We start from the raw sequence: 17,788 nt of genomic DNA, 5'->3' as shown, positions 1-17,788 counted from the left end.
TCTGAATGTATATATAATCACTCATCTGTCTGATTTCAGTTTTTGTCCCTTTGAGCTCCCACTCTCTGCCTGGCAATCTGCCATTGGTATTTCAACTTCTGACTAATTTTACCTGTTTGATATTGCAGGAGAATCCTAACCCTCATATGGCATTCCAGAAAGTTCCACGCCCAACAGAAGGATCCCACTTGCGAGTTCATATTCTGCCTTTCCCAAAAATTAATGAAACTCGGGTACAGGAATTAATACAGGAAAATCTTGCTAAGAACCAGAATGCGCCTCCTGCTTCACGAGTGGAAAAGAAATGTGTTGTGCCAGCAGGTCCACCTGTTGGTATGTATCTGTCTCTTTGTTTGTTTTAAAAGTAAACCTTTGGGCGCCTGGGTGGCTCAGTCGGTTGGGCGTCCGACTTCGGCTCAGGTCACGATCTCGAGGTCTGTGAGTTTGAGCCCAGCGTCGGGCTCTGGGCTGATGGCTCGGAGCCTGGAGCCTGCTTCCGATTCTGTGTCTCCCTCTCTCTCTGCCCCTCCCCCGTTCATGCTCTGTCTCTCTCTGTCTCAAAAATAAATAAAACATTAAAAAATTTTAAAAAAAATAAATAAAAGTAAACCTTTTATCAAGATAGAAGAGACAAAAATGAAAGTGATGAATTTTTGTAAAATTTTGTAAAAATTTTGACAAATTTTTACAAAGTAAACAAACTTGTATAACCAGAATTAGAGCATTGTTAACACCCAGAAACACTGTTCCATTCACTGTCTCTCACAAACAGTAACCATTAATGTAACTGCTATACTATAGAATCTTCTCTTTTTAGGGGCGCCTGGGTGGCGCAGTCGGTTAAAGCAGCCGACTTCAGCCAGGTCACGATCTCGCGGTCCGTGAGTTCGAGCCCCGCGTCAGGCTCTGGGCTGATGGCTCGGAGCCTGGAGCCTGCTTCCGATTCTGTGTCTCCCTCTCTCTCTGCCCCTCCCCCATTCATGCTCTGTCTCTCTCTGTCCCAAAAATAAATAAAAAAATGTTGAAAAAAAAGAATCTTCTCTTTTTAAAAAACAGCTATATTGAGTTATATTTCACACACCATAAAACTCAATAAGTGCACCATTCAGTGGTTTTTAGCATATCCACAGAGTTGTGCAACCATTTTCACTACATAATATCAGATTGTTTTCATTATGCCAAATAGAAATACCCATACCCATTAGTAGTCACTCCCCATTTTCCACCAAAACCACTCCTCTCTACCGTTAGGCAATAATCTTTCTGTCTTTATAGATTTACCTATTCTGGACATTTTATATAAATGGAATTATACAGTATATGATCTTTTGTAACTGACTTCATTTAGCATAATATTTTCAAGGTTCATCCATGTAGCATGTAACAATACTTCATTGCTTTTTATACCTGAATAATATTCCATCGTATGGAGATATACATATATGTATACATGTATGTGTGTGTATATGTGTATGTATATGTATATGTATATGTATATGTAAGTATATATATTTACGTTTTGTTGTCCACTCACCAACAGGTGGGTGGTTGGGTTGTTTCTACTTTTGCCTACTTTTGACTACTTTTTGACTACTGTTTTCAGAATGCTGCTGTGAGCATTCATGTGTAAGTTTTTGCATGGATATATGTTTTCAGTTCTTTCAGGTATATCACTAGGTGTGGAATTTCTGGGTCATATGGTAAGTCTATGTTTAATAGTTTTAGAAACTGCCAGACTGTTTTCCAAAACAGCTGCACCATTTTACATTCCCATTAGCAATGTATGGGGCATTCTGATTTCTTTATATACACTGATGTTATAGAGCATCTTTTCATCTACTTATTTACCATTCTTTATATCTTCTTTGGAGAAATGTGTATTTAGATCCTTTGTCCATTTTTAAATGGGCTACTGGTCTCTTTATTATTGATTCATAAGAGTTCTGTATATATTTCGTATACAAGTCCCTTATCAGATACGTAATTTGCAAATATTTTTTCCCATTCTGTGGGTTGTCTTTCTTTACTGATTTTTATCTCTTCTTCTTCAGCTGTTGAGGGAAATGTGTTATAGTCTCCTGTGATAATAGTAGAATTTACCTATTTCTCATTTTAATTCTATCCATATTTTCCTTCATATATTTTGGAGATGATTTGTTGGATCCACATATATTTGATATATCATAGCAACCTGGTGATTGATCCCTTTATCATTATGAAATGTTCCTCTTTGTGTCTAGTAATACTTCTTTCCTTAAAGTATACTTTGATATTTATATAGCTATGCCAGCTTTCCTTTGCTTAGTGTTTGTATGGTTTATCTTTTTTTATCCTTTTATTTTCAAATTTTCTAGGGCTTTATGTTTAATATATGCCTCTGGTAGGGGCACCTGGGTGGCTCAGTCAGTTGAGTGTCTGACTTCAGCTCGGGTCACTTCAGCTTGTGGGTTTGAGCTCCACGTTGGGTTCTGTGCTGGCAGCTCAGAGCCTGGAGCCTGCTTCGGATTTTGTGTCTCCCTCTCTCTCTCTGCCCCTCCCCTGCTCACCCTCTCTCTCTCTCTCTCAAAACAAATAAACATAAAAAAAATGTATACCTCGGGGCGCCTGGGTGGCTCAGTCGGTTGGGCATCCGACTTCGGCTCAGGTCGTGGTCTTGTGGTCCGTGGGTTCGAGCCCCGCGTCGGGCTCTGTGCTGACTGCTCAGAGCCTGGAGCCTGTTTCAGATTCTGTGTCTCCCTCTCTCTCTCTGACCCTCCCCCATTCATGATCTGTCTCTCTCTGTCTCAAAAAAAATAAAAAATAAAAAATGTTAAAAAAAAAAATTAAAAAAAAATACTGATAAAAAAAAATGTATACCTCTTGTAAACAGCATGTGGTGGGGTTTTTTTTTTTAGCCAGTCTATCTTAGTATATTACTTATATTACTTAATATACTATTTATCTTTATGTAAATATAATTACTGATATAGTAATGGCCTTAATGTAGTTTATTGGTTGTTTTTTTTCTGTTTAATCTTCCTGTTTTATGTTTCCCCTGCTTTCTTGCTTTCTTTTGGATTAATAAACCATTTTTCTTATTCCATAATTTATCTCTGTTAACTTTTTATTTATACATTTGCTTACTGATCTTTTAGAGGTTTACCTACAGACCATGGCACACATCTACTTTTGTCAGTTCAGCTTTCACCAGAAACTTTTGGTCAGCCTAGCCATATGCCAGATTCAAGCCTGGATTCTCAGTAGTCTTCTATCTGTACCCAAAATTGGTAGATCGCCTAGGGAAAATTTGGATGTGTGTGTTAACTCACCTCTCCAACTTTTTTCTCCTTCTCTGGAATTTTAGGTCCTCTAGTCCTCGTGCTTCTGTAGCAATCTGATACATTTAAATAGATCGTTTTGCATTTTATCTGACTTTTATAATTGTTCCTGTAGGAATTTTAGTTTGCTACAGACTGTTCTATCATACCTGGAAGTAAGTGTGGTTTTATTATCAATGAATAACCGTATAGTCATTGTATATTTGCATAGTAAGCTTAATAATTACACATTGTTAACATTAATGTTATATTACATATGTAGTAATAATAATGCTACTTTTATTATTTATTTATTTAGTAATGTTAATTTGCCATTATTTTCCTAAGAATACCTTTTACTCAAGTGTTGATTGAACTTTCACATAGAGAAGAAGAGGGAGAAGGTAGACACATTAGGGTGAATAATTATCTTTTGAAGGGATTAGTCAGGTTATTTTAATAATCATAAGCTAGTTGAGTTCTTTCTTTAATGTTTATTTGTTTTTGAGAGAGAGGGAAAGAAAAAGCACAAGTGGGGTAGGGACAGAGAGAGAGGGAGACAGAGGATTGGAAGTGGGCTCCGAGCTGAGAGCGGAAAGCCTGATGCAGGGCTCTAACTCACACACTGTGAGACCATGACCTGAGCCAAAGTCAGACACTTTACTGACTGAGCCACCCAGGCACACCAAGTTCTTTCTTTAAATACCCACATGAAGTTTGATAAAGTTTAATTTGCTTTAATTGTAGCCTTAACTGTCTCAATATTATCCTCATTTGATCTCTTTACTTTCTTCATTTTTAATCCACATCAAATTCATTCTTTAGATGCATGTGGAGTATATCACTGTAATCAGTGAGAGAGGTACACATGACTCAGTATTTGGCCCTGCATGTAAAATCTGAATGAACGAACAAATGAATGAATGCAGGGGCCTCTGTCCAACTTTCTGGTCCATTTGGGTTGATAAGAGTCGGGATTTCCCTTGTACTAAAATTAAACAGTATGAAAGTTTCATTTTACATGATACTCACTTCATGAGTGTAAAATTGCTGTCACCTTAGGAGGCATTCACATTGTGAGAGGTTAATTAGTTTCGAGCTATTCCTCAGGGGAGCCAGAACTAGCATTGGTAAGCCAAAGCCTTAGAAAGGAAGCCCTGGGAATCAAGTGCCCACAAACCAGAGTTGTCATCAGACGTTAGAAAGCTAGTATTAGAACGCCACAACTGGGGGTTTGGCCAGTCTGAAGTATCAGTAACTCCAAGTGAAGAGCTTTCTTCTCTGAGTGAACTAACTCATAGTCTCAAAGGAAGACAATAATTCCCACATGGTAACAGACTTATTATCAGAAAATGTGGGATGTTTTAATGGCTTGTCCTAAAGAAAATTTAAAGTGTTGCTGAAGAGATTTTAGAATTAAAAGTTTATAAACACAGCTTAAAGATGTTGCTCAATAAAGTATGTGGTATTATTTGGAGACTCTAAGAAGTTTCCTACTTAACAATTTCTATTTCAGTCTATTCCACTGACCTACATGTGTGGGAAGCACCAGAGCACACAACTAAGAACGAGCATTTCATAGAAGAGTCATGTGTAATAATCTATTTAACCATCATGGTCATGAAGAATATCAGTGTCATATGATTAAAAATGAATTGAAAAAAAAAATAGTAAAATTTGAGTTTTATTGTCTATTATATGGTGCCAATTGATTTCCTGATTCTGATAATACACTCTAGTTAGGCAAGATGTCACCAATGGGAAAAGCTGAGTGAGGAGTGCATGAATCTTCTCCGTACTATTTTGTAACTTTTGGTGAGCTTAAAATTATTGCAAAAAAAAAGTTTAAAAAATGATTTGAAAGATAAAAGATTTTGTATTGATGAAATGAAAGGGATGCTAATAAGTAAGATATGATAGTCTTTCTTCTTAAGTATGCGGGGAAGTAAAGGGATTATGCCTTTAGATTCCGAGAGCAACCATAAAATATAAGGGCTCTTAAACAAAAAGCCGTATCAGACCTATAAATGTAGAGAACAAACTGATGGTTGCCAGGGAAGTGGGGAGAGTTGGGAAAAATAGGTGAATGGGAACAGGAGATACAGGCTTCCAGTTTTGGAATGAATAAGTCACAGGAATAAGAGGCACAGCATAAGGAATGCAGTCTTTGGTATTGTAATAGCAGTATAATGGGACAGATGGTAGCTACACTTGGAAACAAAGCATTATGTATAAACTTGTCAAATCACTAAATTGTACACCGGAAACTACACTCAAATAAATAAAAAGAAAAAAATATATAAGGGGTCTTTCTTTTTGGCTTAAGAATGATTGATACTACATCATTTGTACCAATGATACAGTACTTTGTGAAATTAACACTCTTAACTAATACTACTTTGGTTTATATCCTTCTAATATTCTTTTCATAAGGTAAATTTATTTTAGGTAATTTTAGCCTATGTATTAGACTAGATTTTTTAAAAATATAATTTATTGTCAAAATGGTTAACATACAGTGTGTAAAGTGTGCTCTTGGTTTTTGGGGTAGATTCCCATGGTTCATCGCTTATATACAACACCCAGTGCTCATCCCAACAAATGCCCTCCTCAATGTCCATAACCCTTTTCCCCTCTCCCCAACCCCCCAATCCACCCTTAGTTTGTTCTCTGTATTTAAGAGTCTCTTATGGTTTGCCTCCCTCCCTCTCTGTAATTATTTTTCTCCCTTCCCTTCCCCCATGGTCTTCTGTTAAGTTTCTCAAGTTCCACATGAGTGAAAACATGGTATCTGCCCTTCTCTGACTGACTTATTTCACTCAGCATAATACCTTCCAGTTCCATCCACATTGCTGCAAATGGCATGATTTCATTCTTTCTCATTGCCAAGTGGTATTCCATTGTATATATAAACCACATCTTCTTTATCCATTCATCAGTTGATGGACATTTAGGCTCTTTCCATAATTTGGCTATTGTTGATAGTGCTGCTATAAACATTGGAGTACAGGTACCCCTATGCCTCAGCACTCCTGTATCCCTCGGATAAATTCCTAGTAGTGCTATTGCTGGGTCATAGGGTAGTTCTATTTTTAACGTTTTGAGGAACCTCCGCACTGTTTTCCAGAGTGGCTACACCAGTTTGTGTTCCCACCAACATTACAAGAGAGCTCCCGTTTCTCCACATCCTCGCCAGAATCTGTAGTTTCCTGAGTTGTTCATTTTAGCCACTCTGACTGGCGTGAGGTAGTATCTCAGTGTGGTTTTGATTTGTATTTCCCTGATGATGAGTGACATTGAGCATCTTTTCATGTGTCTGTTGGCCATCTGGATGTCTTCTTTGGAAAAGTGTCTATTCATATCTTCTGCCCTTTTCTTCACTGGATTATTTGTTTTTTAGGTGTTGAGTTTGGTAAGTTCTTTATACACTTTGGATACTAACCCTTTATCCAATATGTTATTTGCAAATATCTTTTCCCATTCTATCAGTTGTCTTTTGGTTTTGTCAATTGTTCCCTTTGCAGTGCAGAAGATTTTTATCTTGATGAGGTCCCAGTAGTTCATTTTTGCTTTTAATTTCCTTGCATTTGGAGATGTGTCAAGCAAGAAATTGCTGCAGCTGAGATCAAAGAGGTTGTTGTTCCCTGCTTTCTCCTCTGGGGTTTTGATGGTTTCCAGTGTATTAGACTAGAATTATTCAATCTTACGGTAAAGGTGACTGGTACGTAGTTCATAGGAGTAAAAAGTTACTCCCAAGTTCATATAGTAATTCTTGGGCCATAATCATTTCTCTTTTTGTATGGTGTCTTTTCAATTCCCCTCTACTCAGAATTGTAGAATCTAATTTTTTTGTCATATGTGGTTTTCCTTTGGTAATATCTTAGAAATATCAGCTTCTTTTTTTGTTAGTAGTCCTCTCATATATAAATGTTAGCTACTTTTTTCATGATACTGTGCCCCAAACTTTATCAGTTTGTTTACAATTCAAGTTAAAAATTGGGGCATTTGGTGTGGGTTCAGTTGCTGCGTCAGGCTCTGTGCACTGTGCACAGGCATGGAGCCTGCCTAGGATTCTCTTTCTCCCTCCCTCTCTGCCCCTCCCCCATTGGCACGCTCTCAAAATAAATAAAGAAACTTAAAAAAAAATAGATATTTACTTTTGCTTATACAATTGTACTGTGCAGTATCAATTAATTTGCATAATAGTTCAGTTTATCTTTGGAAGCTATCCTGTGATATTATCCTCTATAAGCCTTTGACTAGCCTGACACTTCAAAACCTAAATATGTAATCAGAGTAATAAAATGGAATACCTCCAGTGCCATGCAACCAGGGAAAAGAATAAATTCTAAATGTTGGTCATGTAAATAGTTATAGTCATATAAAGTGTAAATACTAATATTCCTCTTGCTTTTGTAGTTGCCAAAGAGGTTTAATTTGTTTGTGTTGTCTTTATATTCCTCTATTAGTCTCCATAATGGATAAGGTGACAACAGTTTTCAACAGTGCACAGAGATTGGAAGTTGTTAGAAATTGCATCTCTTTCATATTTGAAAATAAAACGTTGGAGACTGAAAAGGTAATAAAATTCCATCTTTCCCAAGTAAGCATTCATCATTTCCCTTTCAGATTTACATGTGTAGAGCTTGCCAAATAACCTCTCCTCTAATTCCATCTCTTGTCTTTATTGAGTGTCCTTTGATCGTTTTGATCATTTTAAGTGAATCAAGTCTAAGAGTTAAAATCTTAGCCAAGCCTAGTTATGTGGCTACCAGAGAAATACTAATAGTCATTTTTTTCCTCAAACTTTTAAACATTGTTCACTAAATCCTATTTTACTTAGAAATTTAACATTTTAAGTATAATTTTATTTATTGCAAAGAATCTAGTCAGAATAAGTAATGAATTATAGAAACAGTGGTATTCAATTTAAATGGGTCTTATTAAAGCACATTTTCTTGAAGCTCATGGGTCGCTCAGTCAGTTAAGCATCTGACTTCAGCTCAGGTCATGATATTATGGTTTGTGAGCTCAAGCCCTATGTCATGTTCCATGCTGACAGCTCAGAACCTGGAGCCTGCTTCAGATTCTGTGTCTCCCTGGCTCTCTGCCTCTGTCTCTCTCTCTCTCTCTCTCTCTCTCTCTTTCAAAAATAAACTTAAAAAAATCATAGTGTTTACAGTGTTCCCAGTATAATAATGTTATTGGAATAAACATAAGAGACACTATTGAAAACAGTGTTTTAAAAAAACACATTTTCTTGACTTTTTAAATAAAACATGCTGAATGTAACGTAATCTTTTCTTAGTGACTCATTATAGCTCTGAGCATCTATTACAGGAGGCTAAAGCATGAAAAGAGTAATATTTTTACCCTTATAGTAAATGACCCCAAGCCTTTCTAGGTTTTGACTTTTTTTGGTTTCCATTTTCTCTTATGCTTGAAGTATCACAGACTTCCTTTTGCTTCTCTTGCTTTAGGTTTCCATCCTATTTCTTGTGCCTGCCTATAGTAATACTGTGCCCTCTTTCTCTCAGACTTCTTCCCTTCCTTCTTAGTTGCTCCTTTGTTCTGTATTTTTTAGGTTTTCAAAGTTAAATAAGCTTATTACTATTTTATATAAAATACATTGGGGCGCCTGGGTGGCGCAGTCGGTTAAGCGTCCGACTTCAGCCAGGTCACGATCTCGCGGTCCATGAGTTCGAGCCCCGCGTCAGGCTCTGGGCTGATGGCTCGGAGCCTGGAGCCTGTTTCCGATTCTGTGTCTCCCTCTCTCTCTGCCCCTCCCCCGTTCATGCTCTGCCTCTCTCTGTCCCCAAAAAAAAAAAAAAAAAAAAAAAAAAAAAAAAAAAAATATTAAAATACATTAACTAGGCTCTCAATGGTAAACTGGAAGAGACATTCTTCTGGGTGATGAAATGAAAGAGTTTTAATACATAAATCTGGACATTTCTATTTGTTGATCTGAGTCCTTTATTATATTGAAATGAGGAAGGGAGATTTAGAATTTTCTAGTCATAAATTAAAACTGACTTGTGATTAAAGAACTGATTAAATAACCAGTTTAAAGGTATAAAATCACCTGTGTTTATTTTCATTTAAATTTTTCCTTCTATTCTTGCCATGAAGATGTGGCCAGTTATTAAAAGAGGTGTCTAAGTGTCATGAGTATTTTGGTAACCAAAGTTTTGTTGAATTGTTGTTTTTTTTTTTTTTAGGTGAAGTTAATGTTTTTTTGTTTTTGTTTTTTAACTTATCACATGAATCAGTTCTATTTCTTTTTCATGCTGGCTTACAAATAAAATTAACTGTTAACCCGTATATTTATGTATAGTTGTTCTTAATAACAAATCAACTCTTCTAGAAGCTAGAAGTTTAATTCTAATAACTTTGTTAAATGGTTTATAGATACGGTGCACTTGAATTTTTAGTGTGATTGAAAGTACTTTTTTGCATTGATTCCTTTTGTTCACTTCTGCCTCTCTTGTCCTCAGACCCTTCCAGCTGCATTGAGAGCCCTTAAAGGAAAGGCAGCAAGACAGTGTCTCACTGATGAGCTGGGTTTGCATGTCCAGCAAAACAGGGCTATATTAGACCACCAACAGTTTGACTACATAATAAGGATGATGAACTGTACTCTACAGGTAATTTTTAGTTCTTTTAGATTATTCCTAATATTTAAGACTACTTTTTATTTTCCCAGGAGATTCTGTAATTACTGATATGTCCAGTTCTTGAGCCTTCCACAGTGAATAAGATGAAGAACCAATATCCATACCATTTTGGACAGAAACGCTTATTACTTAGCATAAACATTTTTATTTTCTCTTGAAAAATACTAGGTTATATTACTTGTTCTCTAAGGAAGCTTTCTGAAAATGAAAAGTCATCTTTAAAACATTCATTTTTATATTACTTAATGTCAGATTACTTAATAATTACTACTTAATTATTCATGCCATTGTCAGGTTTTGGTTGTGCTATTAAGGTAGAGGGTAATGAATGATGGATAATCCAAATTATAAATGAATTACTCAATAAAGTATTTGCTAAACACTACGCATATAAAGCCAAAACATACTTCCATTTGTTTTCAAAAAATATATATATTATATTACAGAAATAAACTTCCCACAAAATAGTGATACCAATTTAAGAGAAGCAAATAATCTGCTTACCCCATCCTGTCTCACTTGTTAGATAATTTATTACATTGGCATTATATTCTTTACAGGTGATACAAAAATTATTTCTCAAACTTTCTTTTTTCAAACTTTTTGAACAAGGAGAAAAATGTTATTAAATATTAAAAATTCAAAGACTATCTGTGGGAGTCTAGAGAAACTAAACAAAATGCATATTAAATTCTGTTACACTGGAAGATGAGAATTGCCAGATATAATTAATAATAAAATTTATGGATGAAAGAAGGCCTAATTAAATGGAAGATATACCATGTCCATGGATTAGAAGATAAAGATAGCAGTTCTCCCCAAAATAATCAATAGAGGCAATGCAATTTCTATCAGAATCCAAACTAGAAGAGCAAAAACCTAAGAATTACCAACACATCCCTGGGGCACCTGGGTGGCTTAGTCAGTTGAGCATTCTCTTGATTTTGGCTCAGGTCATAATCCCAGAGTCAAGGGATCAAGCCCTGTGTGGGGCTTCCTGCTGAGCATGGAGTCTGCTCTGTATTTTTCTCTCTCTCTCCTCTCTCTCTCTCTCTTTCTCTTTCTCTTCCTCTCCCTCTCCTCCCTCTCTCTCTCTCTCTCTCTCTCTTTCTCTCTCTTTCTCTCTCTTTCTCTCCCTCTGCCCCTCTCTCCTGCTTGTGTGCTTTCTCTCTCTAAAAAGTAAATAAATAAACTACAGTTACCAACACATTCCTAAAAACAACAGCAACTTGGGAATTGGTCCTGTCAGATCAAAAATTAGTTTAAAAGAAGACATACCAAAATAAATAAATAATTAAAATAAGACAAATGTACAGAAGGCACCTGAAAATGTGTTCAGCATCACTAATCATCAGGGAAATAGGAATCAAAATCACCATGAGATATCACCTCACATTTGTTAGAATGGCTATTATCAAAAAAGGTAAAAGATAACAAGTGTTGAGAGGATGTGGAGAAAAGGGAACCCTTGTGTCCTGTTGGTAAGAATGTAAATTGATACAGCTACTATTAAAAACATAAAATTAAAACTAAAACATATGATCCAACAGTCCCATTTCTGAGTATATCCAAAGGAAAACAGGATATTGAAGAAGTGTCTGTACCCACATGTTCAATGAAGCGTTTTTAACAATAGCCAAGATATGAAAACAATCTAAGTGTCTATCAACAGATGAATAGAAAAAGATGTGTTATATATAAGCAATGGAATTATTCACCCATGAGAAAAAAGGAAATCCTGCCATTTGTGATAACATGGATAGACATTGAAGGCATCATGATAAGTGACATAAGCCAGACAGACAAAAACAAATACTGCATGTTATCTCTGATAGGTAGAATCTTTAAAAAAAAAAAAAAAAAAAGTCTAACTCTTAGAAACAAAGAGTAGAAAAGTGGTTGCCAGGGCCTGAGGGGTAGGGAAAATAGAAGTTGGTAAGAGGTGCAAACTTTTAGCTATTATAAGGCCAAGGCCTCAGGATCTAATGTAAAATGTGGTGACTGTAATTGATAAAACTGTATTATATACTCAAAATTTGCTGAGAAAGTGGAACTTAAATATTTGCGCCAAACAAAAACAATAAAACAGGTAAATATGGGAGTCCTTTAATGATGTATGTATATATCAAGTCATCATGATGTACACTTTAAATATTTTATGATTTTATTTATCAATTATACTTCAATAAAACTTAAAATAATGTTTGACTAGTTTAAGATTGTAGTAATTAAGACACTATATAGTAGTTAGATTGACCCCTAGAACAGAATGCTCATAACAGATGATAACAGATAATAAACAGAAGTACACATATATGGAAATGTGACTTATGACAAAACTGGTATTTCAAGGGAGCCATTGTGGCTCAGTGGGTTAAGCATCTGACTCTTGATTTCGGCTCAAGTCATGATCTCAGGGTTGTGAGATTGAGCCCCATGTCAGGCTCTGCACTTGGCTTGGAGCCTGCTTAAGATTCTCTCTCCCTCTCCCACTGCTCCACCCCTGCTCACAAATACACTTTTACTCTCTCAAAAAAAAAAAAAAGGGGGGGGCATTTCAGATCAGTGACAAAATGATGAAAAATTCAATAATAGTGCCGGGACAATTAGGTGAAAATGTACACAACTTCACTAATGTATGTGTACCACACTATGCAGTAAAAACACTTTCACGTGGATTAAAGACTTAAATATGAAAAGCCAGGCTATCTAATTTTCCGAACAATCCTTAAAAGAGATATCCTTATGACTCTGGGGTAGGGACAGATTTGTTAAACCAGTTACAAATCATCCTGATCTTAAAATAAAAGATTGATGAATTTGACTACATTCAACTTAAGAACTTTTCTTCATCAAAAAATACCATAGAGTGAATGCATACCTCAGGGTGAGAGATGTTTGCAAAGAATATAACTGCCAACAGATTAGTGCTCAGATTATAAAAACTTCTACAAGTGGGGCACCTTGGTGGCTCAGTTGGTTGAGCATCCAACTTGATTTTGGCTCACGTCATGATCCCAGGGTCATGGGATCAAGCTCCATGTTGGGCTCCATGCGGAGCATGGAGCCTGCTTAAGATTCTCTCCCTCTCTCTGCCCCTCTCCCCTGCTCATGCTCACTCTCTCTCTAAAATAAAATAAATAAAATAAAAACTCCTACAAATCAATAAGAAAAAGACAAATTTTTAATGGACAAGAGACTTAAAAAAAGTATCTCAGAAAAAAGGAAACCCACTTGGTCAGTAGGTGTATAGAAAGATTATCTAGAAATAAAGGACATATGTCAATAATTGGAGAGTGTCAATTTAAACCATAATGCTATAGCCTTTTACATTCACGATTTTGGAATAATTAAAAAATCATATCAAATATTGGTGAAATTATGGAACAAACGGAAGTTTTAAACTTTGCTGGTTAGAATGTAAAATAGTATATAACTCCTTTAGAAAATTTAGTAAGATATAAGATACTAAGAAATAAGATAATTTTTCATTTATGTATAAAGCTGAATATGAACATATTCTCTGACCCAGTGATTCCACTCTCAGATGAGCTCTTACCCATATACACCAAGAGGCATGCACAAAAATGTTCGTAGAAGCATTGTTTGAAATAGCAGAAAACAAAGGAACTAATATGCCAACCAGCAGTAGAATGAATAAATAAATTATGGGGTTTTAAAAAAAATTTTTTTTAACATTTATTTTTGAGAGACAGAGACAGAATGCAAACAGGGGTGGGGCAGGGAGGGAGGAAGACACAGAATCCAAAGCAGGCCCCAGGCTCTAAGCTGTTAGCACAGAGCCTGACACAGGACTTGAACCCATGAGCTGTGAGATCATGAGCTGAGCCAAAGTCGGACACTTAACTGATGCTTGCCAGGCGCCCCTTTTTATGTTAGAATATTTTTTAGTAGAGAAAATGAATGGTAGCTACAAGGAACAATGTGGACGAATCTTAAGATAATTTTGCACAAAAATAAAAAGGCAATTCAATTACAATATGATTCCATTAGTATAAAAGTCAAAGCATGTAATGTATTATTTAGAAATATGCAATTTAGGGATACAATATGTATATGGTAAAACTATAAAGAAAAGCAAGGCTATATATATATATATATATAATTAAAATTATTTTTTATATATTTATTTTATATATTTAATATATATATTAAAATATATATATATTAAATCATTACATTGTATGCTACAATTTTATTTGTCCATTATACCTCGATAAAACTGGGAAAAAAGGAAATCAAGGGAATAATAAACAAAATATTGAAGAAAGTTACCTCAAAGGTTAGAGAGGAAGGGCAGATGAACATAGAGATCTTTGATGGTAAAGGTAATATTCTATTTCTTAAACCAGTTGTATGAGTGTTCATTGTGTCATTATTCTTTATAACCTTATAACTTATACACATTAATATCTTAGGGTACTGCTATTGGGCTTTTCTACAGGGCATATTTTTCTCTTCAAATCCATTTCAAAGGGTATCTTTCTCAGAAATTCTAATTTAAGGGGTGCCTGCGTGGCTCAGTCAGGTAAGCATCCAACTTGAGCTCAAGTCATGATCTCACAGCTCGTGAGTTCGAGCCCTGCGTTGGGCTCTGTGCTGACAGCTCAGATCCTGGAGCCTGCTTTGAATTCTGTGTCTCCCTCTCTCTATGTCCCTCCCCCGCTCATGTTCGTTCTCTCTCTCTCTCTCTCTCTCTCCTTCAAAAATAAAAATTTAAAAAGAGAAATTCTAATTTAAAATTTACCATCAAAATGTAATCTTATAACAAGCACTTTGTAACTTATTTAAGCAAATTGATGAGATCAGAGAGAATTTATCTTTACTGGAATACATTCTTACTTTAAAGTATAATAGACTAGCTATAATGGTTTATAATGGCAACAATTAAAAGCAACCTAGGGGTGCCTGGGTGACTCAGTCAGTTAAGCATCCGACTTCAGCTCAGGTCATGATCTCATGGTTCATGAGTTCGAGCCCCACATCAGGCTCTGTGTTAATAGCTCAGAGGCTGGAGCCTGCTTCAGATTCTGTGTCTCCTTTTCTCTGCCCCTCCCCTGCTCAAGCTCTGCCTCTCTCTGTCTCAAAAGTAAATAAACATTTTTTAAAAAAGCAACTTAAATGTTTACCATTCAGATATTGATTAATTATGTACAACTATTTAGAATAGTGATCAGCTACTAAATAAAAAGAGGTAGATCTATAACATGTGCTCATATGGAAAACCTTCCATTATATATATGTTGGTAGGTGGGAAATTACATAAAGTTAATATAATTCTATTTTTGACCTAAAAGTATACACACACACACACACACACACACACACACACACACATATATATATATATATAAAGATATTTGTAGTAAGTCCTAAACAACAGTTATTTCTGGTTTATGGATTAGACACACACAGAGACAGGCACAGTTAAATTATGTAAAACATGGCAAGCATGTATTTTATAATTTTAAAAAAGATTCTCATTTTGGTAGGAAGGAAATCATTGAACACCTTTATGAAAAGAATAAAACACAATAAAGTTGACCTAAAAAAGGCCATATCTTTTGTTACTTTGCTGCAGTTACTTTGATACTATCATTGTAGAGAACAAAGGAATTTGATTAATAGGTGAAGGTCTCTAGAAGCCCTAAAGTTAGGTAATCTTTTGATACCCTATGATTGCTGATAAAAGTACAAAAACTATTTTATAGAGCTTTTTCCCCATTTCTGTGCTGCTTATTAACTGAGGAACTAAGTTTTAAGGCTTTCTTCAACTTAATTTTAGCATATACCAATTAGGCATTTATAGAATAGCCAGGTACCCTCAGGCTATGAATATTTCCCTTTTTCATTTGAATAATCACATTTCTGGAGAGAAAAAGACATGGGCAATTTTTTTTCCTGCTTTCAAATACACCGGGACTATGGCACTTACTATTTTATAATTCAGTATTTCATGAATACATAAAAATAGATCCTGTCCTTATTCCAGCACACGCTGTTGTTTAACATTATATAGAGGCTCTTCTCAGATATAAATGAGCTCACATGTGACAGTCTTATTTTAATGGGTTATTTATTACTAACTTGGGATTTATTAGTATTTATATTCTTGTTACAACAATGTTACTTGTGGGGATTTAACATGACATTCTGAACATTTTTGACAAAAGCGTAGAATTTCAAGGCAGAGGGGCCAGACATCTGTGTCGGTATTTTAAGAAAGAATCCTTAACTAAATGAACTAATTTTTAGCTAGCAGTGCAAAAACTTTAAATTTTTGCTTTTCGTGATTTTGAAGTTATTCTGTCTTTCCCCTTCCTCAAGGGAAAATTAAGTGGAACATGAGTACTGCAGGGGATTATTTTATTTATTAGGTTCTTTCAATGCCAAGGAAATTTTTTAAAGGAAAAGTTCATAAAGGTTATAGATTATTTCTATTTATCATCTCATTTCAAATAACTAATTGTATTTTGGGTTTTTTTTAATAACTAAGATTACTATAAATCTCTCCAAAACTGTCATGACCTTAACTCTTCATTTTAGCAGATACATGATTAAAACTTTATATGTGTCAAGATCATAGCTAAAATTTTTTAACAATAAGTTATAATTTAAAAGCCCAGTGAGGGGAGTACCTAGGTGGCTCAGTTGGTTGAGCGTCCAACTTCAGCTTAGGTCATGATCTCACAGTTCATGAGTTCAAGCCCCACGTCAGGCTCTGTGCTGATGGCTCAGAACCTGGAGCCTGCTTCGGATTCTGTGTCTCCCTCTCTCACTGCCCCTCCCTCGCTCATATTCTGTCTCTCTCTCTCAAAAATAAATAAGCATTGGGGAGCCTGGGTGGCGCAGTCGGTTAAGCGTCCGACTTCAGCCAGGTCACGATCTCGCGGTCCGTGAGTTCGAGCCCCGCGTCGGGCTCTGGGCTGATGGCTCGGAGCCTGGAGCCTGTTTCCGATTCTGTGTCTCCCTCTCTCTCTGCCCCTCCCCCGTTCATGCTCTGTCTCTCTCTGTCCCAAAAATAAAAAAAAATAAAAAAAAAAAAGTTGAAAAAAAAAAAAATAAATAAGCATTAAAAAAAAATTTTTTTTAAGTAAAAGCCCAGTGAGGTCCTCCATTTTCAGTATCAAACAACTGCATGCTACGAGGAGCCCTCCCACTAATATAGTAGAAATAGATCTTAGAAAATTGTAAAAAAAAAAAAATTTTAAATACCCATGTGATTTTGGTACATTGTTTTTTCTAAGAAGAAAAGGAAAATTTCAATAGGCCCTTCTTCTGTTTTCAAAAAAAGGACAAATAGGGAAAACTAAATTTGTGAGCACAATTAAGCATTGGCCTCCATAAGGAGGGTTGTTTGAACCTGAGAGTTTTGCATTAGGCTAGGACACTAAAAGAGGAATAATCCCTATTCAGTAACATGCCCCCACCCTCACCTCCGGAAGAATCCATTGTAAATCCTTTCTGGAATAATGCAGCCCCAATTTAGGCAATCAGGATATCCATAGGTTAAATTCAATAAAATATGAACTCACCATTTAAAAATGACCAAATACCAGGGAAATGAGCCAGTATGAATTAGTGTCAACAAAACAACCAACAGCAGATTTATATGCTCGGTGTTTTGAATTATCCAGTTCGAATATATAAGTAAAATATTTAAAGAAAAGACTGAGTACAAATAAGCCAATAATTAGAGAAACAAAAATGGCCAGGTGAATTTATATAATTACCAAAAGTAAAAATTCAGAGGATGTGGAATATTCAATATTGTTAAGATGTCTGTTCTCAGCAAAT

The 17,788-nt window shown here is 35.6% G+C and overlaps 1 protein-coding gene across 4 annotated transcripts in view; it reads left to right on the top strand.

Moving 5' to 3' along the window:
- SBF2 (SET binding factor 2) overlaps positions 1-17,788 on the top strand; it is a 484,561-nt gene that overhangs the window by 291,542 nt on the left and 175,231 nt on the right. For all 4 annotated transcript variants that reach the window (XM_058688209.1, XM_058688205.1, XM_058688206.1 and 1 more), the window contains exons 14-16: positions 129-333; positions 7,766-7,875; positions 9,791-9,940. In XM_058688209.1, coding sequence (XP_058544192.1) covers positions 129-333; positions 7,766-7,875; positions 9,791-9,940 — 465 coding nt within the window. The remainder of the gene's footprint in view (positions 1-128; positions 334-7,765; positions 7,876-9,790; positions 9,941-17,788) is intronic.

Source organism: Neofelis nebulosa, chromosome 10, assembly GCF_028018385.1.
Source record: "Neofelis nebulosa isolate mNeoNeb1 chromosome 10, mNeoNeb1.pri, whole genome shotgun sequence".
Taxonomy (NCBI): Eukaryota; Metazoa; Chordata; class Mammalia; order Carnivora; family Felidae; genus Neofelis; species Neofelis nebulosa.
This window is presented reverse-complemented; position numbering and strand designations above follow the sequence as displayed.